The following is a 27,531-nucleotide window of genomic DNA, read 5'->3' on the forward strand; positions in this document are numbered from 1 at the left end:
GGGCTTGAACCCACCACCGTCTGATTCAGAGCCGAAAGGGTGAGCAGCCGAGCCAAAATCCGAGTCGATGAAACACCACAAGGATCCTCATATCTTTTCCGTCTTGAAAGATAGTCATCGACAAATCTGTTACTGCGTTCGGATGAGTCATGAACTTCTTTCATGTCTATATAAATCACTGTGTCAGCAAAGTGTTTGGGAGAGAGTATAATTGTAGCGTTCCAGCAAATGTGGCCTGAAATCTGCGAAGATACAAAATGATAAATAGAAAACCAGTGCATCATTAAAGGGTCGTAAAAATAACTCTTTATGTACTTAAGTCAATAGTAAGAGTTGCCAAGAGTTATTCTGAAATGTTATTGTAACTATATAATTAAAGCTACTGGATAACAAATAACTTGTCAGAGGAGTGCCCCAAAACAGTGACTAAACTAAGTGAGAACCAGTCTGAAGGTGGGAATCACGTAAATATTAATGATCTTTACATTTGAAAGTGCCTTTCACAATTATTAGTCTGATGTTCATCTTAGAGCAAAGAGGTGATCGCAACGAATATCCCCTCTGCAGTCACGAAAAGAGATGTCGTGGGAGAAATCTGTTTAGAGGTGTTTCAGATTTGGAATGGGATTGAGAAAGTAAATCCATAATAACAGTATAACAACCCTCGCATTTGAATCCATTCCTTACCAGGTAGTTGCGACGTTTTGAAAGCACTTCAGAATTTTACCGTAAAATGCGGTGACTGTGATTTTGTAAGTAAACGGAGCAGCCAATTTGCACACAGCATTAACAATAATAATAATCCTTGCATTTGATATAGCGCTTTTCACGTCGGGAGGGCGTCCCAAAGCGCTTCACAGAACACACTGTAAAGTGAATTGACTGTATATATTTGTGGGCGAACGCGGCAGCCAATTGCGCACAGCAGCGTCCCACAAACAGTCGTGGATTGAAAATGACCAATTTATTATTGCTTTTGGTTTTGGAGGGATATTATGTCCCACAAAGTGAATAATACTTCATCGATTTTCCTCGAGGCTGCATCAGACCGTTCGAAGGGCCGGTTCGTCAATAAATTGTCAAGCGCGGTCACGTCTGTGCTACGTAAAGTACCATTATGATGCAGTAAAACATGATGTGACTTATTGTGACACAATCGTGAAGTAACAGAGAGTGAGCAAAGAAAGAAAGAGAGAGAGAGAGACGCACGCACATTTATCACGCAGAATGCAAGGCTTAACGGGATGATGGTGAATCTGGCAGAGGGTGTGGTGTAATCGAGATCAGGGGTCGAGATGGGGGAACTCTTTGCTGACACATGTCGGAAGAAAATGATAGGGATTTTAACAGGGGCGGGAGCTGCGTATTTACTGTATAAGGCCATCCGATCGGGGCTGGACACTCCGAAGGAGGAAGAAGAAGAGGACATCCTCATTGACCGATGTGGAAACAGCACGATGGATAGCCTGGGTGCCGTGGGAGATCACTCGGGGTCGATCTCAGCAAAGAAATCCATCAGGATGAACCTGCGTGACCTGAAGACGGTTTTGACCATCCTTCACGAAAACAAGGACCCAGTGATCCGAGGCACCATCCTGAACAGCATTTACCGGATCCCAGGATTCTTGACGAGTCAGGAACTGTTCCTCGCCGAGGGCGGGGTCTCCATCATCGCCGAGTCCCTGGACGATCCTCTCAACTACATCAAGGCCAGCGCCGTGACCGTCTTCAACTACCTCAGCAACGACCCCCTCAACCGGGACCTGCTGGCAAAGTACATCCCTCAGGTGCTCAAACTGACCACCTCCAACCTGCAGGAGTTTGAGCAGCTGCCTTGCCTCCGCTTCCTGACCAAGATGTCCCTGAGCCGTCAGCACCAGCCCCTCTTGAAGCAGGCCCTCCCCAGCCTCTTCCACCTCCTGCAGACCGGTACGTCCAGCATCAAGTTCCAAGTCCTGCAGGTCCTCATCAACCTCTCGGCCAACTTCGAGCTGACCTGTGACCTCCTGAACGTGCAAATTCCCTCTTCCTTCCTCTTCCTCTTCAATTACTTTCAGCGGCCGGACGTTCTCAACGATCTCCTGCTGTTTGTGAGCAACCTCAACGAGACTCGGAGAGGGACGGCCTATAGATCTGTTAAGCGTGAATATTCCCAGGATTCAGTCTACGTCCTCCTGTTTGGATCCAACTCTCAGTTTTCGAGCAGGCTCATCTACCTCATGGCTTTTCCAGATGACAGAATTAAAATACAGGCGGCCAGGATTGTCACGAGTTTAGGGTGAAGTATTGTATCCATCAAAGAGCCGATGATTAAAACAAATAAAATTAAGAGCATTAACTGAAACCACCACGTAAGTCACTTGTCTTTTGATTGGAGGGAATGCATTTGAGAGGAGAGCAAAGAGGATTATGTTTAGAGGGAAGAGTTAAAAGGACAATGAGAGGGGGAGAGGACCTTTATAATAATAATAATAATAATCCTTGCATTTGATATAGCGCTTTTCACGTCGGGAGGACGTCCCAAAGCGCTTCACAGAACACACTGTAAAGTGAATTGACTGTATATTTGTGGGCGAACGCGGCAGCCAATTGCGCACAGCGTTTGGAGGTTTGGTCAAATATAACATGACCTTTCTGTTGTAGAATAATAGCAACTGTTTTTCTTGCCTAAAGGTTGACGGAAACTCGTACAGTAATTAAATGTCGTGCACATTCTCAGTCACTAGAGAGCAGCATTGATCCTGTGACATGGGCTGGTGAGGGAGAACTGGACTGTACATCATCTGAATCGTCACAGCCTTAATTCGGAAAAACAGTTATGTGCGACTTACTCGGTGTATAGAAAATACAGGATTGTTCACTGCGGCCTCATTAGCCTCGCTGGATAATAATGATCAAACGCTTATTTTATTGCTGAAACTGCTTGTATTTCGTAGAACGTTTCCTCACTTATCACATTAAGACATCCTTCCGACGTGAAGGACGCTACAAAAATGTAAATTGCCTCGTATTGTATTTATACTCTCAAAATTCTTTGAACTTAAGTTCCTATTATTATTATTACAAGATTCATGAAGTGTGGATTTTGTTGTAATGTCTCGAGATTGCCGCTCGAGGGAGCACTAATTATCTCCCCTGCAAACGATCTGTGTGATGATGGGTTTGTATATTATATTGCATATTGTGTGGTGCGTACAGTATTTTGTGGTGTATACTGTATTGTGTGGCATGTACAGTATTGTGTGGTGTGTACAGTATTGTGTGGTGTGTACAGTATTGTGCAGCGCGTACAGTATTGTGTGGTGTGTACAGTATTGTGTGGTACATACAGTATTGTGTAGTGTGTACAGTATTGTGTAGCGCATACAGTATTGTGTGGCGCGTACAGGTTTATTTGGCGTGTACAGTATTGTGTGGCGCGTACAGTATTGTGTGGCGCGTACAGTATTGTGTGGCGTGTACAGTATTGTGTGGCGCGTACAGTATTGTGGGGTGAGAACACAAGAGCTCGGGATAAGAAAAGAACCATTTCATGGCAATTCAGAGCAAACGCTTGTAAAATAACGGCGTGTTTGCTTTAGCCGACAGCTTTCGCTGCCCGAGGTGATGTGGCAATCGTTCAGAGCGTTTAAAATTAATGTTTAACAAATAAATAAATGAATAAAATTAACTTCAAGTGCGTTGGTACCTACTGATAAAAAGGGAACTTTGATCGGTTTCTACTGTACCAGATGGAGGCGCCCAACCCACTAATGTCGCAGACGTTATCCTGCGTGAAGGGCGCTGTATAAATAAATACACGTTATCGTTGTCCATGGAAGCTTTTGGTTCAATATGATATGAGTTTGTGCCCGAGTCCTAATGTTGTCTCCCAATTCGTGCGGAATCACGTGCCTTTTTGTGCTGTGCGTGTGGGGGGGGGTCTGTGGACATTAGAATCAAGACTGACGTAATCCAACCCCGAAGACTCTCGGTGTAAACAGAGAAGTGAAAATAGACGCTTCCTTTCTAATGACTTTGGGAGTCCTGGCGGGGTGTTGGGGGTTAGACACTCGCCTCGCAAGCGAGAGGATCGGTGCTCGATTCCCCGGCAAAAACCTTCGGAGAGTTTCTTTCCACCACTCGCCAGTGTGTACCGCAGCAGCGAGTAGGAAGCTGGTTCTTCGCCGATTGGCGTGAACCCTTTTCCTGGTTAATATCATCGTGGCCAAGAATACCCCCCGAATAAAATATTGAGGCCACCCACTCAGGTCATGGCTGTTTGTGGACACCGTTGCGCCCGCGGTCACGGGAAAATGCTGAGAAGCGCTTTGAGATGTCTCGTCGACCCGAAAAGCTGCTGAAATAAATCAGTGCCGTTGGGGAAGAGTACATTTATTTCCGCCCCAAAGTTTAAGGAGATCCTGTTTTTATCCTAACTTTCTGCTCAGTGATAGCTCTGTTTTGATTCACCTCTCCCCCCCCCCCCACCTCCCCCCACCCCCCACCCCACCCTCCCCCCCACCTCTCCCACCCACCCTCTCCCCCCCACCCCACCTCTCACCCACCCCACCCCTCCCCTCCCCACCGCCCCTCCTCCCCCCTCTCACCCCCACCCCACCTCTCCCCCCACCCCCTCTCCCCCCCACCCTCCCCCCCCTCACCCCCACCCTCTCCCCCCCACCTCCTCCCCTCCCCCACCCCACCCCCCTCTCCCCCACACCTCCCCCCCCCCACCCCCACCCCCACCTCTCCCCCCCCCACCCACTCCCACCCACCCCACCCACCTCTCCCCCACCCCACCCCTCCCCCCCTCCCACCTCCCCCCCCCACCCCCTCCCCCCCCCACCTCCCCCCCCAAACCCTCACCCCCCCCTCACCCCCCACCCCTCACCCCCACCCCCCCAAACCCCCCACCCCCCACCCCCCCAAACCCCCCACCCCCCCCCCCCCCCCCCCCACCCCCCACCCCCCCCCCCCCCAAACCCCCTCACCCCCCACCCTCACCCCCACCCCCCAAACCCCCTCCCCCCCACCTCCACCCCCTCACCCCCCACCCCCCCAAACCCCCTCACCCCCCACCCTCACCCCCCACCCCCCAAACCCCCTCACCGCCCTGTCAGCAGACTTGCGCACTTCGCTAAGAGTTTACCTTCCCGACTGACGCTGTGCCGATCGGTTGCGTTTTTAGGTTGTTCTTGACGTGGATTTTCTGCCTGTGGAGGCGCTGATCTGCCCGGGACCCTCCTGGCCACTTCCAGAGAAGGTAAAGTATAACATTTGACGGACGGGTCCGCCACCAGTTTTCGAGCCGGGGGTGGAGAGACCGTTTCTGTTTCGCTCGGCTGGCGAGCGAGGCAAACGTGACCCGCCCGGGCAACTCACGAAACCACCGAGACAGGTGAACGTCCGCGAAGGTAACGAGAATGATAAATCCTGACTTTTGGTGCAGCGACTTGGCCGTCGGGAAGGACGTTCCCAAAGCACTTCCCAGGACACAAAATACGCAGTCAATTCCCTTTAACGGTATATTCTGCGAAGCGCTTTTGAGACGTCCAGAAGACGTGATAAGGCGCTGCATCAAATGCAAGGATTATTAGACTGTAATGCGCAGCCACTGCGTGTTTCGTGAGCGAAGGCATAACAATCTCGGGCTCAGGCTAACGTTACGATCTACATTATTCAACGCGGATCACGTTGCACGAGTGGCACTTCCGTAACGCGAGCGGCTGAACCGGCTTTGTCACGTACGTCTGCCTGTCTTGCTAATCGCGCCAGTGAAGGTTTGAAGCGCGGAATGTTTTATTGCTCAAAGAATGTGGCGGCGTTCGTCATCTGCTCACTGTCGTGTTAAATGCTGAGATAATGGGAGTGACAACATGGAGGGTTCATCTTCGGAGACAACTTTATTAAGGTGCGGAGTGCTGGCGTGGAGCACCGTACGTACATCCTGTTGGAGAGCGAGCTTCGTGCTGTTCAGTTCCAAGTTATAAGAATCTTTGCCTTTCGTACAGCGCCTGATCGTGTTGGAAGGATGTCTCAAAGCGCTTCACAGGATTTACTGTTAAATGGGGTGACTGTCTATTTGTAGGCAAATGTAACAGCACAATCGCGCACAGCAATGTCGCACAAACAGCCCTGAGACACCTGACCGATTTTACTTGAGGAGATTGTTCGCCAGGACACCGGGAGAGAGAAAGCCAACGCCTTTGAAACCATCCTGTCGGCTGAATCTCCCTCTCCACCCGGTCATCGCTTGATTTTTCTCTCCACTCTCGGAGATTGATCCTTTGAACGTCAGTCACACCATGTTTTTGGTCATCTTTCCCTCCCCCCCCCCCACTCCACTCCCGCTTCAGGTACCCAGTCACTTGTACAAAGCACTTTGAGACGTCCTCACGACATGAAAGGTGCCACCCAGATACAAATGGTAGTGTATTGTATTGTTTCAGTTTCATATCTAACCTGTGCTTCCTGTATCCCGGCAGATAGTACCACACGTGGCCAAAGAAGTACATCATGAACAGGTGTGGTTGCATTGCTGTTGTGTTTACTTGCTTTGGGGGTTTCTTTGGGAGATATCTGGTTGACCTACTTTATGAAGCCTCTTACAAACCTCCCAAACTAAGTTATTGTTCTCAAATCCTATAGTTTTTCAAAATTTCACTGATCTAAGTTATTAGTTTGTAATAACAATAATAATAATCCTTGCATTTGATCCAGCGCCTTATCGTGTCCTTGAGACGTCTCAAAGTCTTCATTGTAAAATGAGTGAACTGTGTATTTTGGGGGCAGATTTGTTCCGTTTGAAACTTGAACCGATGCACGATTGGTTGACAGAGATGTCTGGAATTCCCCAGGAATGAGGTGGGTTTAGATCCTCATTCAATGTGGCCACATTTTCGCCAGTGTTTCTTCACAAAGGACAGCTTACGTTTAAGTGTCTGTCGTTGTGTGGGGAAACCGGTACCAGTGAAGGTGAACAAAGCCTTTTTTNGTATCCTCTGTTCTAACTCTCAAAGCTCCAGAAAGTTCCTTTTAACAGCGAGTCGAGGCTGCCAAGAAACTGTCTCTCCGTGGCGTTGGTTCCCTCCTGAGGGATTTAGCCCCGATAGAACGAGGAGGTGGAAAAACAGATCTCAATTCAAATCATCCCTGTTGTCCTTATTGCGCTCTGGCTGGTGGCGTAGATGAGAATGTATCTTGGCATTTCTGGGAGGGTGAGATAGTGTCAGAATTGTGTACTTGCGCTTCTAAAATATTTGGCTTTGTGTATTAAACTCTGGTTCCTAATTTTTCCGCGTAGCACGGTGGGATCGCTTTCCTCTACCACCCATGTGTTGACCCGAGATTGAAGAAGGAACTCTCCCTCCTGGCCAAAGCGTGCGTGTGCAATCAGACCATCACCCCTCATCCCAACCTAACCCAAGGGCAGGTAAGCATCTCTGCGGCTTTTCCAACTCTGATCCTACTGCACGGTCCTCCCCACCTCTGTCCCACTGTTAATTACAACGGTTTTGCCCACAATATACGCAGTCAATTCACTCTTATCGTATACTCTGTGAAGCGCTTGGAGACATCTCGAAGACGTGATAAGGCGCTACATCAAATTCAGGGATTATTATTGTTATTCTTAATGGCTATTGCCATTCTCTGTCAAAACCTCTTCATTCTCTTCTTGCCTTCAAAACCCTCTTAATATATCTCTTTGACCTTGCCTTTGGTCAACACCCTCAATATCAATAGAGATGTATGACAAGGCAGGAGGCCACTTAGTCCTTTTTTTTTGGTCAGTGTTTGCTCCTCTCAAGACATCATCCTAATCTCAACTCCCAACTGTTTGCCCATGTAACGGTTACGTGTGTTTAGTGCAGAGCCGCTATTACAGGTTTATTTAGCGGGGCTCTCCTGCTTTTTTCAGCCTCTGGCCCTGGTTGGGTGGGGCAGACGTCTGGAAATGTCAGCCATCGACTTGAGAGAAGCCGTTCTTTGGCTGAGGAAGAGTGTCAGCCGGGCGCGAGGGTCAAAAATGGGAGACGGCAAAGAAAAACTGGCGTCTAAGCCCGCTCACCGAGCCGCAGTTTGCCCTGGACACAGAGTCAAGGTAACGTGAAGCTTGGAGAGGAAAAAGTTATCTTCACAGGAGACGAGTTGGCTTTGTCAGTCTCCTGTATTTCAGAGCGAGATTGTTCACACACTGACTCATTGACCTAGACAGGCACACTGCTATGGTACCGATGCTGTCTCATTGCATCAGTTAACCTTGTTCTCCGAGCTGGTGGGATTGCACAGAACTTGTGTGAAAAGCAACGGTGGGAACGGAGGTTCATAATAGCCAAGTAACCCCACATCTGGCTCAGATGCACAGCGTTTTGTCCAGTTGTCTTTCTGCCTCTGCGTTTATCAGAGTTAATTAATAAGCTGCAGTTCTTTAGTAACCAGACTAATAAATGCTCAGACATTTTGGCTCTTGCAGCAAAGCTATTGAAAATAGTCCATGGTTTCCGGGGACTTGAATACAAAGCATAGCTTTTGTTGCTTTCTCTAAATAAGGGAATCTCACCACAATCTGTACTTATAAAATTCTAAAGTACAAAGAACTTGTCACAAAAAGAACATCTGGACTTTATTTCAAGAAAGGTTTATTCCAGTTTGTGGCATGCTCTTTATTTAGATTCTTTTTTAAACACCCATCCACCCACACACAGAAATAAATGATGCATTGAATGCATTACACGTCAACATAAAACATACAATCTTAAATTCTCAGTGACGATGTTGGCGATGAAATACAAGAACAGAAGTTTTCTTTGCTATCTAAATTCCCCACAAAAGACACAGTCATAGTCACTACACTTTACAGTATATAAAGCACTCTTGGATGCTACCCCGGGTGAAGGGCGCTATATAAATGCAGGTTGTTGTATATTCCTGTGAAGTGCTTTGAGACATCTCAATGACGTGATAAGGTGTTATATCAAATGCAAGGATTATTATTATCATTATTATAAATAAATGTGATGCTGTTTCACTGGTTAAAAAGCAGCCATTTGCATTTCCCCTGACAGGTACTGCAAAGCTACTTCATGAATGCAGACTTTGGGCCATCGATAAGAAAGTGGGATAAAACGAAGGGAAGTGCATTGTCCGCAATGCTACAGAGTGGCTGTGTGCTGTTGAGGAGGAGACGTGAAGTTCAGGACAGGCAGAAGCCAGTTCGACCCATTCAACATGAAGCACAGTCACCAGCAAAGGCTCGTGTGCAGAGAGAGGTGGAAGAGAGAAATAAAATGGCAAAGAACATTACAAGTGCAGTCAACACGGGGCGACTGTCAAGCGGGGTGACGAAACCACAGTCCCCGCCCAATCCTGTGCTCTCAGTGACTGATGGTTCTCCTGACCAAATCTTGGGACGAGAACGCAATGGAGTCAGTCAGGGGTTAGAGAGCGAAACCCAACAAAACAGTGACCCTCAAGGAACGATAGGTGCATTGGACCCCAAAGCTGATATGGGTAAGAACTCTAGCGTTGCTGGACATTCACAGCCAAGTAATATAGAGTCTCGACGGGGAGCGGAGCAAGACCAGTCGGGCCAGAGACATTGGGTTGGGAATTCCACCAGCGAAGGCAAACCTCCGCAAGCACAAGGAAGGCAAAGCGAGGGAGGGATTAAAAAGCAAGAGGACAATCGAGGGAACAGCCCCCACTTTGCCCGGCAGCAGAAGGAACCCAAGGCCATCTCCGTGCCTGTGACTGGCAAAGACAGACGGCCTCCAAACGACGCTGAAGGCCAATCGCTTGAAGGTGGGAAAAGTGCGAAGGTACCCGCCCAGCCGTTGCAGGACGCAGGCGGCAGCTCTTCCAGCGGCGAACGGGACGGGCTGGGCGCGGCCGAACCAGGTCAGGTCGCTGCAAACGAGACCGCACCGAACCAGGGGGGCCTGAGTTCGCATAACGGCAGTGCAGCCGCGGAGTCAGCGAACGTTAAATGCAAATGCGAAGACAAGACGCGGCAGAATTCGGAGGCCGCGGCCGTCAAGAGAACCGACTCGCGCCTCGACAGTAAGGCTTTGTACGTCCCGACTCCACGTACCGAGGAGGCGGCCTGGGCCGCTGCAGCGTTGACGTTCCTCTTTGTGTTCCTCACGGTGGCCGTGTTGTACACCAGGCTTTACAGGAAATTCATCAAGAGCCACAGCTTATACTGGGCTCCGGGCAGCAACCGGGAAGAAAATGTAACAGGTAGAAACATCTTTCTTATGGAGACTTTACAGTCCAGGCTGACACTCCGGTGCGGTGCTGGGGGGAGAGCGCGGATCTGTCAAAGAGTTGCTGTCCTTTAGGTGAGACTTTAACCCCAAGGCCCCATCTCTCTGTTCATGTATTTGGGAGAGCTTTGTTTTATGTATTTGATTTTACCCGCGTAACAGTCAATCCACTTTAAAATATATCCTGTGAAGCGCTTTGAGACGTCTCAACGACGTGATAAGGCTCTATACCACACGCAAGGATTATTATGGATTGCTTTCAGTTACAAGATCCTGGCAGGATGGGAAGAGTAGTGTTGAAGCAAGAACGTGGAGAGGGACAACGCAAGGTTGATCTTGCTCCCGTTTCCACTTCTGATCACCTACTAGGACGGCTGTGTGCGTCTGGGTGTGTGTGTGTGTGTGTGTGCGCAGGAGGCAGTGTGTTTGTGCGTCTGGCAGTGTGTGTGCGTGCAGCCAGAGGGCAATCTCATGCTTGATGCAGCTGATTAGGAGCTGGCAGACACTGTGGAGCTTCACACGTCAATAGTGGATATACAGATGATGATTTAGAGAGCGAGATTTACTCTTGGCGCCTTAAACACCCCTGAAGCAAACGAGCAATTAACCCTGGACGTGAGGAGGAAAATGTTCTTTTTCCAAACATGAACACACCCACTTCAAGGTGTAGTTCAAGGTTATTTATAGTTCAGATGTTTAACAGCTGTGCTAAACCCAACACCATGACATGCACCTTAAATAGTTTTTCCTCCTTTATTTAGGTCTGCTGTGAAGCACAACTTAGTGAATACTTTCTATGGTACACAGGTTGCGCCCATACATGGTGGTGAGGAGGAGGAGGTCTTGCTTCTGGATGTGAAAGGCTCTAATGTGAATGTCTTGTGTGTTGCAGATGTTCTGAAGAGAAGACTTCTTTTGTTTAGCAAGAGGAGGAAAAAGAGATGTTTCTACAAAAAGAAACCAGTCTTGCCCTACGATCAACTACAGAGTGACGAGAGCGATTGATGGACCTCAGGAGTTTGATCTGTTGCGAGTGAGAGGCAGTTACAGTACAGCACAGCACCCCACCCTGGAGCTGGGGCCAGACTCTGTGCAAACAGCTGCAGGAATCAACTCCCCTCCCGCTCCCAAAAATCAAACGGTATGACAGAATGGCACAGAAATGATCTTACTCAGGAGACTGTGGGACTTCCCACTCCTTGTTAAATCGGTAAACGCTCAGAACGGGGCAGGAGAAACTATTGAAAGCGGTGTTCCTTCTACTCAGGGATTTATCGGCCTCCATTTTTCAGTCCAGCAGTCCAAAGCACAGTTGTAATTTTGGTTGGCGCTCTTACGTTAAGACGTTTTGGTTAAAACTCTCTCCCCCGGCCCGCCTCCCATTGGGTAAAGAGCAGCAGCCTTTACAGCCCATAAAGTTGCAAGTCTGACGTCAGTTTGGGCCAGTTAGTTGACGTCAGCCACAGCAGTAGTAGATGTACAAATGCTCTCAATGCCGGTCTCACAATTAGAGAAAGAGGGACCCCCCCCCAAAAAAAAAAATCGGTTCAATCACTATCCCGTGATCCCTGCTGGGTCATGTTCATACATACAATTATATAGCACCCCTCACGCAGGGAAGCCATCCTGGGGCTCTAGAAATACTTATTTGCCCAAGTACATTGACTGGGCCGCCGTTCTATATTCCACCTGGTTGACCGATCCAAGAAATTGAGTTTTCTAAAAAAAAACAACTCTATAAAGAGCTGAGAAAGAGTCAAAATTGCATCAATTGTAATCTTTGCTTCTTGCAAGTAACATTACCGAAAATATAATTTTGGACGCCCACTTGCCCTGGCTAACCTATATATATATATATATATATAACCCTGGCAGCCATGTGGACACCCAGGCTTTTCATTTCCAAATAAAACAGCATCTCGCAACAAACAATGGCTCAAATTACACCCCTGAGCAAACAATATTCTTATGGGCTATTAAGTGAGGGTTTGGCTCAGCAGGGAGGGCTGCGGACTGGATTATAACCTCCTAAATAGATTAGTTTCATCTCAAAACCAGCACATAGAATGGAAAAAGTGCAATTACAGAAAAGGTACCAAAAGGAGTGCAACCCCACGTTGGATTTTACTATTCTTATTTTATTCGGAAATAAACCAACAAGGTGGAAAGCGTGACCCAGAAACTGGTTGATCAAACTCCAGTCTCGCTGCAACTGGGAAAAGTTGAAAGGCCAATTTTAGCTACCCTGGCCAAGACTATTTTTTGTTTCATGAGAAAGCTCGCTGCAAATGGTGATTTGCCCACTCTCTCCAGGACCCATTAGGCAATGGGTAATGGCTGCCACATGTTGAAAGCACACAATTCCAGGCTTTTCCTATCAGCGGTCGGTAGAGAAGGGAAAAGCAAATCCTGGATATGTTGATGTGTGATGTAAATTAATTCTGTACCTACACAGTGCACATTTGTTTAATAAATCCCACAAATTTTATATCTTTCAAATTTTATGCATCGTTGCCCTGAGTCTTCATTACCTCGAGTATTTGGAAGCTACTGCCATGATTTTTTTTTGTTTCATGTACAATCAGTGCAATATTTATTCACTAGAATCCAGTGGTAGTTTTCTTTGTGAGGGTGTAATTTGTAGAACAGATTTATAGAGTATAGACAGGTCATATTCTAATACAGAGAGAATCAATGGAAACTGGGTCATGCTTTAAATGCCCTGCATTATAGCCATTATACCTCTATGATCTGCTTTGAACATTACTCCATTTTTAGTGTGTTCTGATGTTCTGTTTTCAGCCACCCCAGATTAGATCTAGATCCAAATGAAAAGATAGCACCTGCACAGCACAGAAACCCAAGGAAAGTACCTTTTGAGTAAAGGAAACACTTCCGACAGCTAAAGATTCATTGCAAATCATATAAAGTCAACGCTTTATTACCACCTTGTCTGAAAGATAGCCTTGAGTAGAACTGGTTTAGTTTAAATGCAATTACTTTAGTAACATTTAGGGTCTAACCAACAACTACTGTTTATCTTACGTATTTAAAAATCACAAAATTAGATTTGCTTGCACTGAGCCTTTTACCTCTCAACCAAACGAATAATTCAGTATACAAATCGAGCACCGAGCACAAGTGAATATTTATTTCAATACAAATGTACAATAAGATGAGTTTACAGGGGAACCCACCACCACAGTTCCACAATAGAGTGCATTTCTAAAATTGAGTTAGTTACAACTAGCATTCATTGTACAATAGATACAACAGTGACTGACCTGGTTAACTATTTTTGCACTCAATAACCCAAAAGTGCATGCTTAATACCATTGGTTTGAAATACCAGACGTTGACACCCATTGTTTTAAAAGAAAGGAAATATTTTATTCCACACATCAGGATTTAGTGCGGATTTATAGAGAGCAAAATAAATCGGGTGGGGGGGGGGGGAGAAGAGAAATGAGCACAAGGTTGAAGTTTCTTCAAAAAAAGGACAATGAGTCACACTATATTTTATCAAGTGGTCTGAATCCAGAGATCAGACTGCTACCTGATATAATTTGGGAAATATATATACAGCTAACTCCTGATAACTCGTCACCCCAAGAGGGAAAGTGCTCAGTGACGAGTTATCGGGAGCGGTGAGTTAGGCATATGTATAAATACATAAATAAATGCGGGCGGGATATTGACAACATGACTTACTTAAGTGGTAGTGACAAGTTAAGCCAGGGTTGAGCTAATCGGGAGACTACTGTGAATGTAAAAATGGGCCAAAGGGATATCTTCTGCACTGCTCACATGTAGGTAATTTGGAGATTTTTCTTCAGCAAATTTACAGCAGATTAGAGATATTACTACACAAGATTAAGTGTTGAGCACTGCAAAGATGGAGTACAGTCAAATCTTTACTTGAATCAGTCTCTAACATGGTTCAATACATACAGCATGTATATATTCCCTATGGTGCCTTTCTGATTTTATGGGATCAGTGACCTCCTTTGACAAACTGCCTTTATGACTGCAACAATAAATTGGGTTCACTTCAATTGGATTACCTAGTGACTTTTCAAAACGTTTCAAGACTCAATTGTTGCTAGAAGATGACAAATTCTGATTTACAATCGGTTCTGGCCAGGAATGGCACGGGGGGAATTACAAGGCAGCAATACTGTTGGAAGCTCAAAGAATCATGAATGCAAAGCTCGAGCGGTTTGCACAGGTTACTAACCGATACCTGGACCTCAATTATGCTGCCCTTAAACTTTCTTGGTCGACTATATAGACTTGCAAGCTGAATGATCCCCAGATGACCTACCACCGTTCAAAACCGCCTCAAATCCATGTTATGTGTACTCGTTATTGTCACTCCACGCCTTAGCAAATTCAAGCCATCAATTACATTGGCTGGTAGGCGGCTATTTCCTGCAGCACAATCCTGGATTTCTGCACAGTTAGTTGGTACATTTCTAGGTTAGTTAACAGTCTGGGCACTTACTTTGATGGTGACAAAGCACTAATTTCATTTGATGCACATCACTGCAGCCACTGCTAAAGAGGCTGTCAAAGGGAAAGGAATGCAGGACACCACTGTACAAAATATTGGGAGAAACAGATTTGGATGAAAATATATTTCAACATCTTCCAAGTTTGCGTTCAGTTTACTGAGACTCAAATCAGTACTGCTCATATCTAATGTGAGCCATTGGTACTGTGTTACTCTAGTTTGGTTGCCAAACTTTTTGGCTGTGCAAGAAACACTTACTTACATGTATGCAGCAGACTGGGAAACATGCTGCTCAATTTGTGTTCCGACCTAAAGGCAAAGTAGTGGATTAAATCCACGCTGTCAAGAAGGCACCATTTCTAGGGCAGTGGCAGTGAGTCTTGCAAACCGGAAAGAGATAACTTTGGGAGGGGGAGGACGGGACTAAGATAATGGTAGTGCTTATGAAAGTTAATTGATCTGCTTAATTGCTCAAGGTCTAACTGTCCAACTGCTAATTCTATATTCATTCTGCCCCCAAGGATGTCCAGTTTTTTTTATATAAAACCATGGTTAAGGCATTCTAAGTACTCCAGTCCAATTTTGGAATAACTTATATGGAACTTTTTTATTTTTGAAAAGCAGCACTTATGACTTCTAGGGTAAACGAGACTTGATAATTACTTAAAAACAAGTGAAGCCATTGTACTTGCAACCTCTTTTCTATGCCACAGTGCAACTAAAGAACAATCCAAAAAGGTTTAGCTTGGGAAGAAAAGAGAAGGCAATTAGCAATTCCAGCACAAAGCCATGATACTGCAGGTTGTGCACTTAAGAAATGGTCTTTGCATTTTGTCCGTTAACTACTGCCCATGATCCTCCCAACCTCACAGCAGCAGATTTCAAGCAAAGCAACGAGTTAATCACGCCATTCATCATGGATTTTAATAGGCATTCAGAACCCTTCTTTATAGTTGCCCAGAGTTACAATCTAAATTAACATTGCAGTATAAAAATTTTACAAGCAGAAGATTGGGTCCACTTAACTTAGGACACTTGAGATAGTAAAATTTAATTCCCTTTCACTCTATTGCACGCTATGCCAGTCGTACCCTCCAAACAACTTTGGGGAATGAGCAGTTTGTCTTCCAGTCAGAGCCAGATTTACTGTAGTGTTCCTTTTGTATTTCACTGAATCCATTTTAAAAATCACACATTCGGAATCCCTTTTTGCATAATCAGTATCATTTTCAAGCACTGTGGACCGCAAAAATGAGACGTTTCTTCAGATGAGAAATACTTTTATCAGAAGAAAAACTGAGGTTTCACAATACTTTCATATTAGTCCAACAAGTGGTTTGTTTGCTTTTCACATGGCACAATTCAGCGACTGAATCTGCCTAATGCAGTCATGTAGCGTTTGGATTATTCAACTTACATCATTAACTTGTATTACAGATAACAACTCATGTTTAACATTATTGAACTGTACATATAGATTTGCTGAGACAAAGCAGTAGCTCATACTGTATGCCTAATGTGTAATTTAAGGCTAGAAAAAAAATACATGGGTTCATTCTTCATTATACCATAGAAGAATCTTATTTATCCAAAGCCTTATAGTTCCACGTTCCTTAAACCTACGGTACTATTTAGTGAACATCCCCTTTAATAAAATCAATCTGTGTCATTTAAAATGTCTGCAGATTCTAAATTTCCATCAATTGCTTGCCATCTCCAAAGTGATTTCAACCAAATTAATATTTTACACAGATCAGAACAAAGATTCAATTGTGAATTTGGATTTCTCTATCATCAAAAGCACTTGCCTGCCACCACCTTAAAAAGCTCTGTATTTTGTGGTCTAGATTACAAACATTTAATTTAAAAAGGTGCTGGAAAGTTTTTTTTAAAATGTAGGATTTCACAAACTGGTATTGTCCAAGGTAATTCAGATAAATAAAATCTTCTATGGTCACTCTGTAGTGTTGAGCATCAGTGTTCATTATATCAAAGGTCAAGCTAAAGCGAGGCATTAACTTAAAAGGTTTGGGTATGGCGTTTTTTATCCCGCACTTGGAATTGTGCGTGTTGGTCATGAAATTATGGGCCTTTCTTGGTTTTAACCAAAGAGAATGAAACAATGCTCCAATGCTTCTATCACAACAATGAGAATAGTCACTGATACAATTCAATCAATCAAGTCACCCATGATGAGTTTAAAGAGGCTGACATAATAATGGATTCTCTACTCAACTCAGAAAGCAAAGTGGCATCTGAGGACCAATCCACCTTAAGGTCTACCCTGGAGACTGAAAATGTCCTGTCTGTTCCCAGAAGAGCACTTGGTCATAAAGGAGCACTAAAGTATCCACTCACACACTACTTCTACAGTGGGTTCCAAGAACCAGTCAGTTTTTTCCAAAAATCATCAAAAGAAAATATTGGTCTCGGCTCCAGCACCTACATCTCTTAAGACTAATGTCCAAAACTTGTTATTGAATTTAATAGTGTTCGTATTATTTTTTTTAAACTGGGAGACGTTTCATGTGAACTTTTACAAAGTTCAGCTAGTGTATTCAGCTCATGGCAATCACTGTAATGAGCAGCTGTTAATCAAAGAGCATGTTTACAGTCCCCAAAAGTGTCTACGGCCTTTGAGCTGGTCAGGGGGAGGAAAACTGCCATGAATGGAGCAAAGTTTGAAGACTAAATCACTAGGAAGAGAAACATTTAAAAACAAGATCCAACTGTTATAAGGCATACAGTACACAAAATGTAATGGTGCTGATGGCTGTCAGTTATAGTCATAGGTTCAAATGGTATTTATACAAAACAGGCACCCCCATACTTAAGCATATTTTTCTAATGGTGCTCCAGAACATCCATTGGCCTTCAGCCTCAGGTAATGTCAAAATGAATCCACAGTGACTTAAGTAATCCATTCATAAACCTTAGTGTTTTTCAATTTGCAACTGTGGCTTACCATTTAGTGGATACACAAGCCTTTGCTTCACTGAATGTTTTGCACCATAGAATCCACCGATAGATAATGTAGCACTTAGTACATTTGCAAATACACAACTGTGGTTTACAGTCAGCTAGAAGTGTCTAGAATTCCAGTGTAACAAGACCCTGATCGTTCAGAGAATAAATATTTACATCTAATCAAAATGTCAAGTCAAAGGTCATTGGATTTGACCAAGACGCATTTTCACCCTCGTCATTATATAGTTGCGGTAATTCTTTTAACCTTTAACGGCGATTTCAGCACATTATTGGAAGTCTACGCTTTCCAAAAGCTCGCATCTATGATTGAAGGTGAAATTCTTTCATGGGGTCGGGAGTGAGGGGGCAGGGGAGAGGGGTGGGGGACAAAGAGAAATCCACAGTACTTGAAATCAGAATATGTACAGGGATTTCAGTCTGCTTTCAAAGAAAGATGTGCCTCCCAAATCTACTTGGAGAGATTGAGGCAGAGGTTTAGCGTCATTGCTTTTTCTCACGGGTAGTTATGGTAACCAGCTGCTTGGCTGCCTTGGCGATGTCGTAGGCACACTGGATTACTTGTTGCGTGAGCAACTGAATGTCAACGGGTGCCCCTGGCTCTGGAGGGATAGTCTTCCTGCACTCGCACTGCAGTCGGAAGGCACTTGCGTTGAGCAATCTCAAAGAGCTTCGAACGGTTTCCAGTGCAGGTTTCTGAGAAGAAACAGATACAGGTCAAAAAAAATCGACAGATTTCCAGCCGCAAGTACACACAGCTTTGCTTTAGCCAAAAGATTTTTAAAAAATACCAATTAGTATAAAATTAACTCTAATGTTCTAATTCAGACAAGATATCAAACCCAGTCGAAACCTTAATGGCCGATGAGAGACCTGTGGCAAGTGAAATTCTTCCGTTTTATGAACATCGATGATATTTTAACAGATAAAAACAACTTCATATAAAATAGAAGTGGAATTAAACGGATGTACAATTGTTCATTTGCATCGAGCAAAGAAGCAACTGGAATGTGCGTGTGCAACTGTATTTTTTTTTAAAAAAAGTTAAGAAACGACCGGCGAGATTTTACAATGAACATTTACCTTCGGGAAAAGGGAAGCCATTTCGGTGACTGCAGCATGGATTTTTCAGAGCACGGCACGAAGCTGTGAACAAAACATTAGGATTTGCCTCGGATTTACAGCTGGAGTAGCTCGGCAGCATTACACCATTTATTGGAAAGCCATTTACTATTTATCTATAAACACAAGGCCACCCTACTGCAAATGCCAAACAATCCATTTATTTTTGAAGCTACAAACGTACAATTTATTTTCACTAACCACTGGCTCCCCATACAATATTGACTTTTTTTTTTGATCAGCCAGGTGTCTAAAGCATGTGGAAATCCATCACCGTGCTTAAGAGCATCCAAACCAAAAATTCCATTTATCCCACCTACACATGGAAATTCCATGAATCCTAAAAGGAAGTTTTCTTCCTGATAAGCTCTGGGATGCTATCCCGCGTGAAAGGCGCTATATAAATGCAAGTTGCTGTTGTACTGATACTGACCTTTCATGCTTACACTCCTGTGCTGCGCGCAGAAGCTCCTGGATATTTTTGGTAACCTGTTCTGTTTTAAGGATCACATCCTCAGTACTGGGAAGGCTTGGATCCAGTTCCCCTTCCAGATCATCAAACTCCAGATGGAGTTCATCCTCGCGGCCCATTCTCCCATCAGCGATGCTATTAAGCAGAGGAGAAGAGACGTTAACCGCGAACACGATACACTGGACGTGAACTGAAACATAGCCTTACTGTGAGATTCAGCACATCACCGTGCGCATTCAGAATATCAGATGCCTGGGAGTGTGTTACAAGGCTGTAATTAGATTGCGGAGTTCAGATCACACCATGAATGACAAAGTCATCTGAATCCAACAGGCCTAAGTGGTAGCGTTTAATGGGTAGTGATTGCAAGCTGTTGGTGAGTGAGTACATACAGGAGCAGATGTCATTGACCAGAGATTTTAAGACACTTCACTTTAGATTAAGAAGCTTCAAAAGTGTGAAGTTCACCTGGAATTGAGAAACTCATACTTGCCTCCATCAGTCAGGACCTGGTTGATGCTAGAATTTCCAGAAAATAATAAATTATTTTGCACCTCAATGCAAATTGAAGGGTTGTATGTCTTATTTCAATAACAAAGTAACAGTCTAACAATACGTTCTGAGGTTTTAGGTTTGCGCAGATAATTCGGCCACGCCAATTACTGACTGCAGCCACAAATTTGAATTGTGTAAACCACAGTAAACATCAAATCCTCGCAAGTCAAGCATCTGCTACAACAAGTTCATCAACAGCAGGGAGGGCCCCGTTTAACCTGCCAGAATGGTGATATCAGCCGGGGCAATAGACTATGTAAATAGTACACGCCCGATGAAAGTTTCACCCACAAAATACAGTCAATGCACTTTACAGTATATCCTGCGAAGGAAGACCTTTGAGGCACCGCAATGCTACATCAAATGCAAGGATTATTATCATCATAAAGTCTAATCTAACAGGCACCTATTTAAGCTTCAAACATTCAGAGAAAAAGCCTACGTCACTGCTCTCAAATGCTATCCAGCCACTTCCCCGGAAAGTGTGAGAAACTAGATTAATCTTAGTTGCGAAAATCTCACAGTTGAATAGCCTGCTGACACTCAATCTCCAGGTTTACACACGAATGGGCATTTGGTGAGAGGGCTAACAATGCTCAGCAGGAGTAATTGCCTTGATCCTGGGAGAGATGGGGATGAAGAGGAAGGAGTAGTGCAGGTTGAAAGAAAATAAAAAAGAATGGCTCATTCGAACATCAATTAAGTCATTCTAACATCAGCACTTCATGACATGATCGGAAATCAGAGATCAGTGCTAATACTTACGATGATAACCTGAGAGAAATACTAAGACATGATTAGAAATATTTAAGTCTAAGTGACCTTGAAATGCACATAAGGGTAGAAATCCAGCTGAACGTAACAAGACGTCACAATCAATCAAAAGCTCCTCACCCGAGTGGCAGCTCATTAGTTTGAGTATTGTCATAGTCGCTGTCTGTTCCACTGACACGTTTGTCCAATCTGGACACCTGCAATCGAAAACAACACGTCAGGCCTTGTGAAGTTCCCGGCTCAGCATTTTCAGAGTAAATCATTGCGAGAACATCACAGGCAGTTCAGTTCAATGGTTCAGTCACATTAAATTCCCAGAACAAAACTAAGTTTCAAGAAAAATGGAATTAATGGGCATCAGCCATTAATTAGCCAGCAAATTCAATGTTCGAGTGGTGTAAATATTAAGCTTGATGTGAAACTTTGAAAAGTTGTCATTAAAAGCTGAGGTTAAGCAGGAAATACATTGTGCGGGTCAAAGTAATCAAACATTCCAAGTACTTAAACTACTGGTGGGGTGTGGGAAGGAGGTGGGGGGGGTTGGTTGGGAGATGGAGAGAAAGGGAACAATTTGATTGTGGCAATCTACAATTTTGCACCCCAATAATCACCTAGATCACAACACAAAATATTGCAGATGCTGGAATCTGAAACAAAAACAGAGAGAGCTGAGAACACTCAGCAGGTCAGGCAGCATCTATGGAGAAAGGAAAGTGAGTCAACGTTGCGGGTCCACAAAGGGTTCTGACGAAGGGTCGTGGACCCGAAACATTGACTCACTTTCCTTTCTCCATAGATGCTGCCTGGCCTGCTGAGTGTTCTCAGCTCTCTCTGTTTTTGTATCACCTAGATCAGGGTGTTCCAACCTTTTGGCTGTTGAGGGCCAGTTACCCTATTTGAGAAACATCCGTCAGCTGTAAAAGCCAATACATTTGCGTTCCCTTCCACAAACATAATATTTTCTGGTTATGGAGGGACCAGGTAGGCCAGATGAAATGGATGGAAGAGGAGTGGGGGAGGGGATTAAGCCGCCAGTTGGAGGACCCTGACCTTGAGTATTTTTTTAAAAAAATGAACCTGGTGAGTTTATTTGAGCATCCGAGACATTACATTGAAGCGAGGTCCATATTACAGATAACAATGTATTGGCCTTTAAATGGTGCATTTATACTTCTGGATGTGACATCACGTCTACCCTAAGAAGTGAGAATACACTGTCTGGATTTATACTGTCCTCTCAAAGCTTTCCCAAGCCCACGCTCAGCATATGCATACACAGCTAGGGAGGAAGCTGCGAGTCAGTGCTACTCATCTTCACGCGTCTGTACACATTGAATAAAGGGATCCTGGTACGGTTTATAAAGAATTCAAGACTACTGTATCAATTAATGCCACACAAACAGCGGCATGATTATTTAGATCCTGTGCAATCCATAAGCAATCAACACTGTTCTATGGTTAACCACAAAATACTGGACTAAAAACAAGTTGGTACCCAGTCTACCTGGTCACAATTTTACCATATGAAAGAATGAATGCCAACACTAAGCAGACTGAAATGAAAGAAAACAATACTCAGTACTGAACATCAGATCAGCTTCCCATATATGCCCTGGGGAATATAGACTGTCCCTGGTAAATGCTTTACAAAGGCACAGCCACCTGACAAGCTTCTCCATTTATCTTCAAAAAGCAGAGAAGATTGCACAAAAAAAATACAAGATCTGAGTAGCTTGTACAAGACATTCTTCCTAAAATGCCACAGGCTAGAACTGGGTATTTAGATAGCATCAGAGAAAGCCCGTAATCTGTGAAGCTTTCAACGCATCTGTGTTGGATACTGGTACTGATATCACTTTCATCTTGGGGTATCAAAACACAAGAAAGTACATCTGATCATTGTACAATGATGATAAAATACAACCTCTTAGGGAAGAGGGCCTGGAGTAATTCTTGCATAGAGTCAATTTATATTATCCCAAAAAAGCATTTTGCTTTAACATGCCCCTTACTTTCATGAAAGTACATAAAGCTATTAAATAGAATCAAATATGTCCCATATTTAATCACCAACATTTTCAATAAGACTTTTTAAAAAACAAAACAAATGCAGAACCTGAAATTAGTGTTTCTTTAACAGCCAATAACATGCAAATCTCATGCTTGGCATCCACCTGCACCAGCAGTCCGACAAAAGTTCAAGAAGAAATTTTAAACACAAGTGGAAAAAAATGTTAGAATTCTCAATATAATGGGAACAATATTACACACTCTTACAGCCCAACTTCCATTTTTGGCACCTTAACCCCAAGTGTTATTCTGCTCACGAATGAGGTTCAGAACAGGTGCATATTCAAATGCAGAATGTTGACATATCAACTTGAAAGCTGAACACGTTGCACTTGAAAAATGGATGTGCTGTGGTATTTTAAGTAAAACACTGGACTATTTAGTAATTTAGAATCAGCATGAAAATAAAATCCCATCACCTTCACCTACGTTGTTGGGCGGACTAAAAAATATTATGAATGATTTCAGGACAAACAATCAAAGGCAACATATTTGTTCATACAAAAATTGTAGATCGCCACAATCAAATAAAAGGGTTTGTTTCACTGTAATGTACAAGTATTGATTTAACTTTTCAAAACTTTTAGGTTAGTTTAAAATAAGAGCAAACAATCTCATTTGCCCCTCAATTTGCTAAGTGCTTCACATATTACATTTACATCTCGTTTGGATTGCAACAATCAAGTAAATCAATCATCAGATTTCTGAACCCACTGGAAGTTGATCAAACTACCAGGATTAATGTCAAGCAGGTACATGCACTGCAAGGAAACTCATTGGGTAATGCTGCAAAAAGGATACAAAAGCAATAGGACAGCCCGACCATTGCATTTCTAACACATCTAATTTAATGACGGATCATGTAGATAATTATAAAGGCACTGGTTCTTGAAGTCAAAAAAGCTGGGACCGTCAAACCAAACTGATTTCATCACTACTGTCAGATGTCGGAATCATCTGCCTGCCAACAACCATTATATTCTCAGCACTACAGTTCCCCACATGTTTTATAAATCACAGATTATCCTGCCAGAGTGGATACGTTATGACCAGAATTATTCTGAGTCAAGATAAGTGACTAGAATTCAACAGACTGTGTTAGCAATTCAGCACCAGCGTTTGAAGTGATTTTTTTAATTGCTGAAACACAAAGACTTCACTAATTTTAAGATGTTGGCTGCTGGTCATTCATTTGAGCTCTTGTAAAATATTGTACAATTCTGTGGGGGATTCACAGGAAGTTCTGCAAATAGAAAAAAAACAAGCTGGTTGTGAGTGCTGTAAGGCCCACTATATTGTCACCACAGGAACATTTCTGTGGTAATAAACCAGCATTTGCAAATGCAAAACAAAATAAAAGCTGTTGAATGAAAGAGCTACCATAATTTCACTTTTTTAAAAATTAAGACAAAGTACAAGGATGTTTTTAAAGTTTTCATTCTCAACTATAGTTTACCACGGCTTAAAACTATGGTGAAATTGGACTTCTTGAAGGGGAAAACAAAATTGCTCACCAGTTGGACTCTTCACTGATTTTGTCCACAAAGCCACATTGTTCTCAACCCCAAAGACTATTCATAAATTTGACCATTAAAAACCCCCCACAGATATCCAAGTAATACCAAGCTTCAGACTGGTTAATAGTTTCCACACTAGTTATTAAATTGAGCTAGAATTATTAGCTGATTTTGCTTAATATTACAAAACCGGATTCTGATGTTTGAAATTCTTTTTAATTATGATATAGTCCTAAAAGATGGGAGAAAAGTAGTATTAATGGGTTAACTGATTTTTTTTTTAAAAAGAGGCCTCACTAGTTTCGAACCATGTTAGACAGGTTTCTAACCATGTTATTGTACCAAGCCATTATACCATTCAAAAGATGTTAGAAAGGAGAGCAGAAGCTGGATGTGCACCAGTAAACGGGGCTGCTTAGCAACAAAGGCTCATCTTTTGGAATGCCTCACAGAAACCAATTTCAATTTACTCTTTCCCCGATTCCCCAAATCCGATCTGTAGCCTTTTCAAAAGCACATTACAATTACTGTCATTAGACATTCTAAGCATTTTCCTCGGGTCACTTGTATCCGAACTTAAGGAACGTTAAAGTTAAATTTAAACTAATGATTCCAGTCTTTAGAGTTCATCTCAGAATAGATAATTGTACTTCCTATTAAAACATACAGGAGGAGAGAAATTACTTTCCTGATAAGCATCGAATAAAATGCCATATGTATTAGAAAAATCAGGTTCAGTTCCTAGTTCTGTGTCAAATTAGCCAATGTCACACATAGCGGCAGTTCAAGTCACTACAATTTGATAGAGTCAAAACAAAGCAAAACAAGGTTCCCACACCTGATCACTATCCCGTCACTCTTTCTGACTGTAATTGCACGTGTGTTGGTGTCACAGGAGAGGAATAAACTAAAATATTGCTTGCAGTAAAATATCTAAAACTAAATTCTACAAGACACTGAACCTTGGTTTTCTGGCAACGCAACTTTTTTAATAAGCTTCAGTCGAGTTAAAATAGACTGTAAATGAGATCTTTGATTCAAGAGATTGCATAGCTTGGATTATCTTCCTCTATGCCACGTTCCAAGTAGCATACAAGCAGATGATGCTGATTATCACAGATTATAATAGATCCTAAATGACTTGAAGCAAAAGGAGCGATTTTCTTGAATTAGGTTTTGAATACCGTGACTTGGCATTCCAAGAAAAGAGCCTCCCGTCGTTTGAGAAGGAAGAATACCAAAGGTTATCAAAAGGAATATCTGCCCCTTCTTACTTGAGCCCAACTGAGATGGTACTTAACCACGGATCTGCCACAGTCCTGTGAACAGGAGAGCAGCGGAGAGAGGGGAAAGGGTACAGAGGTCACGGAAACGCCCCTGCGAATCTGCAACATGGAAGGGACAGTGTAAACAATGGCATGCATAGACATTAAACGGTCACAGATAAACCATGCATGTGATTTGTTACACAACACTTGCATCAAATAAATATTGGTTAAACAATTCCATGCTACCGTGAAGTCAAACACAGGCAAGAGTCATTTTGTGAAGATCTGCCAGAAAGTGCATACTATTAATGTGAAGTGCAAACTACAATAATTAAATAAAATAGCACGAGCAAAGCATCATTCATCAGAAGAGATCCTCAATGAAGAATTATACTGCAGATCATTAAGATTGTTAAAATAAAAAGGAACTTCTTTCTACCCCAAAATCAATTTGTACTGAACAAAGCTTTCTGGCAGACTGTAACCTGATGTGCACAACTAATTTCATAGTAGATACATAGCATTCTGTAAAATTACTTTAATTAAACATTGAATTAGCCACCTAAAGCTTTATTTAAAAAAATAAACAGTAAAAATTGCATCCGTGTCCACAGCAACTTTAAAATATTGAAGGAAAACTAGATGAGAACCACATTTTGATAATCCGCCCACTAGCTCTACATGATACTCAAGGTTTGGAACATTTGGCTGACACTATCAGCTACTCCTAAGAAATAAAAATGGGAACAAATCCAAATTAACTTCCACTGGAGCATCATCAACTCCAATAATTAAAATTTGATTCCCTTAACCTACACACATACACAGGCTTGCCTTGACCTATTTAAGAAACAGCTCGATCCTTTGCTGGGGAGACAGTGCAGTCGGTATATTGGAAGGATGAGATCAGTCAGGTTTAAAGAGACTTCTTCATTGAAACCATTCTTGTGAGCAGTAACCACTTTACATTGAAATGGGCTTCCCTCGACTTTATTCCAGCCACTAGGTGGAGCAGAATGTCATTTTGATTGATATTGTTTTTAAGAAGCATTTAGAATTTCTGTTGTGCAAGTTTAGAACAGATTTGCTTCTTTCAAAAAGAATGTGGTGCTGGGAAATTCATTCAGGGATTCCAATTCAATCCCTCAAAAACTTTTTGATGAAAGAAAGCAAAAGTAATTGAACTTCACTTCATTGTGAAATTCCAGCGTACACTTGGTATAAAATTTCAGGCATTCTACCCCTTTTTGATCTGCATGTGACGACAGAGTGATATGAGTGAATCCATGATGGGGGAGAGGTTTGTCAGGTCTGGAGGGAGTGAGCTTCACAAGTTGAATTTTCCATTCTTATTTGCCATTTTCTTATGATTTAGCAAATAATATTCAAGCTTCCGCTCTGTGGCTATCTTTTAAGACTCATTCTTGACTTTGTGTTTCAACCATTACTAATGGGAAGCCCGTGCCACATAGGAAAACATGAAACATAGGATGGATGGGGGGGAAAAAAGATTTTGTTTTTGCCTGGTAGGAATTATTCTTACTTTGTTTTTTTTAAACAAAACAATGCGACATTGCACAATTGTGTATGGAAACCAGTGATCTTAAATGGCGATGTGCTGCAATGCAAGCCTGAAATTAAATTCCATTCCCCAAAGGATCAACTTACATTGGGCTCCAATGGTTGCAGTCTCGTGACAATGTCATCTGTAGCTTGCCCAAAAGGCTTCTGCCCAGATCCAGTCTCATACATTGAAAAGGCTTGTCGGTCACGTCTACTTGCACCCCCGTGGGGAGCAAAGTCCTGGCGGTCACTAGTAACTGGTGTTGGATGCAAACTAGGAGTCTGCTGTTTCATTTGTGCATTTTCTGTCTGTAGTTTGTTAATCTGAAAGTTTTAAGAAAAATGCAACACCTTAAAATAGCAATTTAACATCAAAGATTGAGCTGGGACCTATCAAACATACCCACAGTCAACAAAGTATTTTATATAATTAAAGCACACAATT

At 43.1% G+C, this 27,531-nt stretch overlaps 2 protein-coding genes across 2 annotated transcripts in view; one reads left to right on the plus strand and one right to left on the minus strand.

Moving 5' to 3' along the window:
* The window catches only part of tp53i13 (tumor protein p53 inducible protein 13), a 13,661-nt gene extending 921 nt beyond the window's left edge, over positions 1–12,740 (plus strand). The window contains exons 2-7 of the mRNA XM_007900761.2: positions 5,171–5,245; positions 6,468–6,506; positions 7,286–7,414; positions 7,901–8,083; positions 9,048–10,221; positions 11,140–12,740. Coding sequence (XP_007898952.2) covers positions 5,171–5,245; positions 6,468–6,506; positions 7,286–7,414; positions 7,901–8,083; positions 9,048–10,221; positions 11,140–11,252 — 1,713 coding nt within the window. The 3' untranslated portion in view covers positions 11,253–12,740. The remainder of the gene's footprint in view (positions 1–5,170; positions 5,246–6,467; positions 6,507–7,285; positions 7,415–7,900; positions 8,084–9,047; positions 10,222–11,139) is intronic.
* Positions 12,741–15,658: 2,918 nt separating this feature from the next.
* git1 (G protein-coupled receptor kinase interacting ArfGAP 1) overlaps positions 15,659–27,531 on the minus strand; it is a 60,355-nt gene continuing 48,482 nt past the window's right edge. Inside the window, 7 exon segments of the mRNA XM_007900763.2 lie at positions 15,659–18,441; positions 18,829–18,863; positions 18,866–18,891; positions 19,301–19,474; positions 20,789–20,865; positions 25,530–25,640; positions 27,192–27,410. Coding sequence (XP_007898954.2) covers positions 18,229–18,441; positions 18,829–18,863; positions 18,866–18,891; positions 19,301–19,474; positions 20,789–20,865; positions 25,530–25,640; positions 27,192–27,410 — 855 coding nt within the window. The 3' untranslated portion in view covers positions 15,659–18,228.

The sequence above is a fragment of the Callorhinchus milii genome, unplaced genomic scaffold (assembly GCF_018977255.1).
Source record: "Callorhinchus milii isolate IMCB2004 unplaced genomic scaffold, IMCB_Cmil_1.0 Scaffold10, whole genome shotgun sequence".
NCBI classification, from domain to species: domain Eukaryota; kingdom Metazoa; phylum Chordata; class Chondrichthyes; order Chimaeriformes; family Callorhinchidae; genus Callorhinchus; species Callorhinchus milii.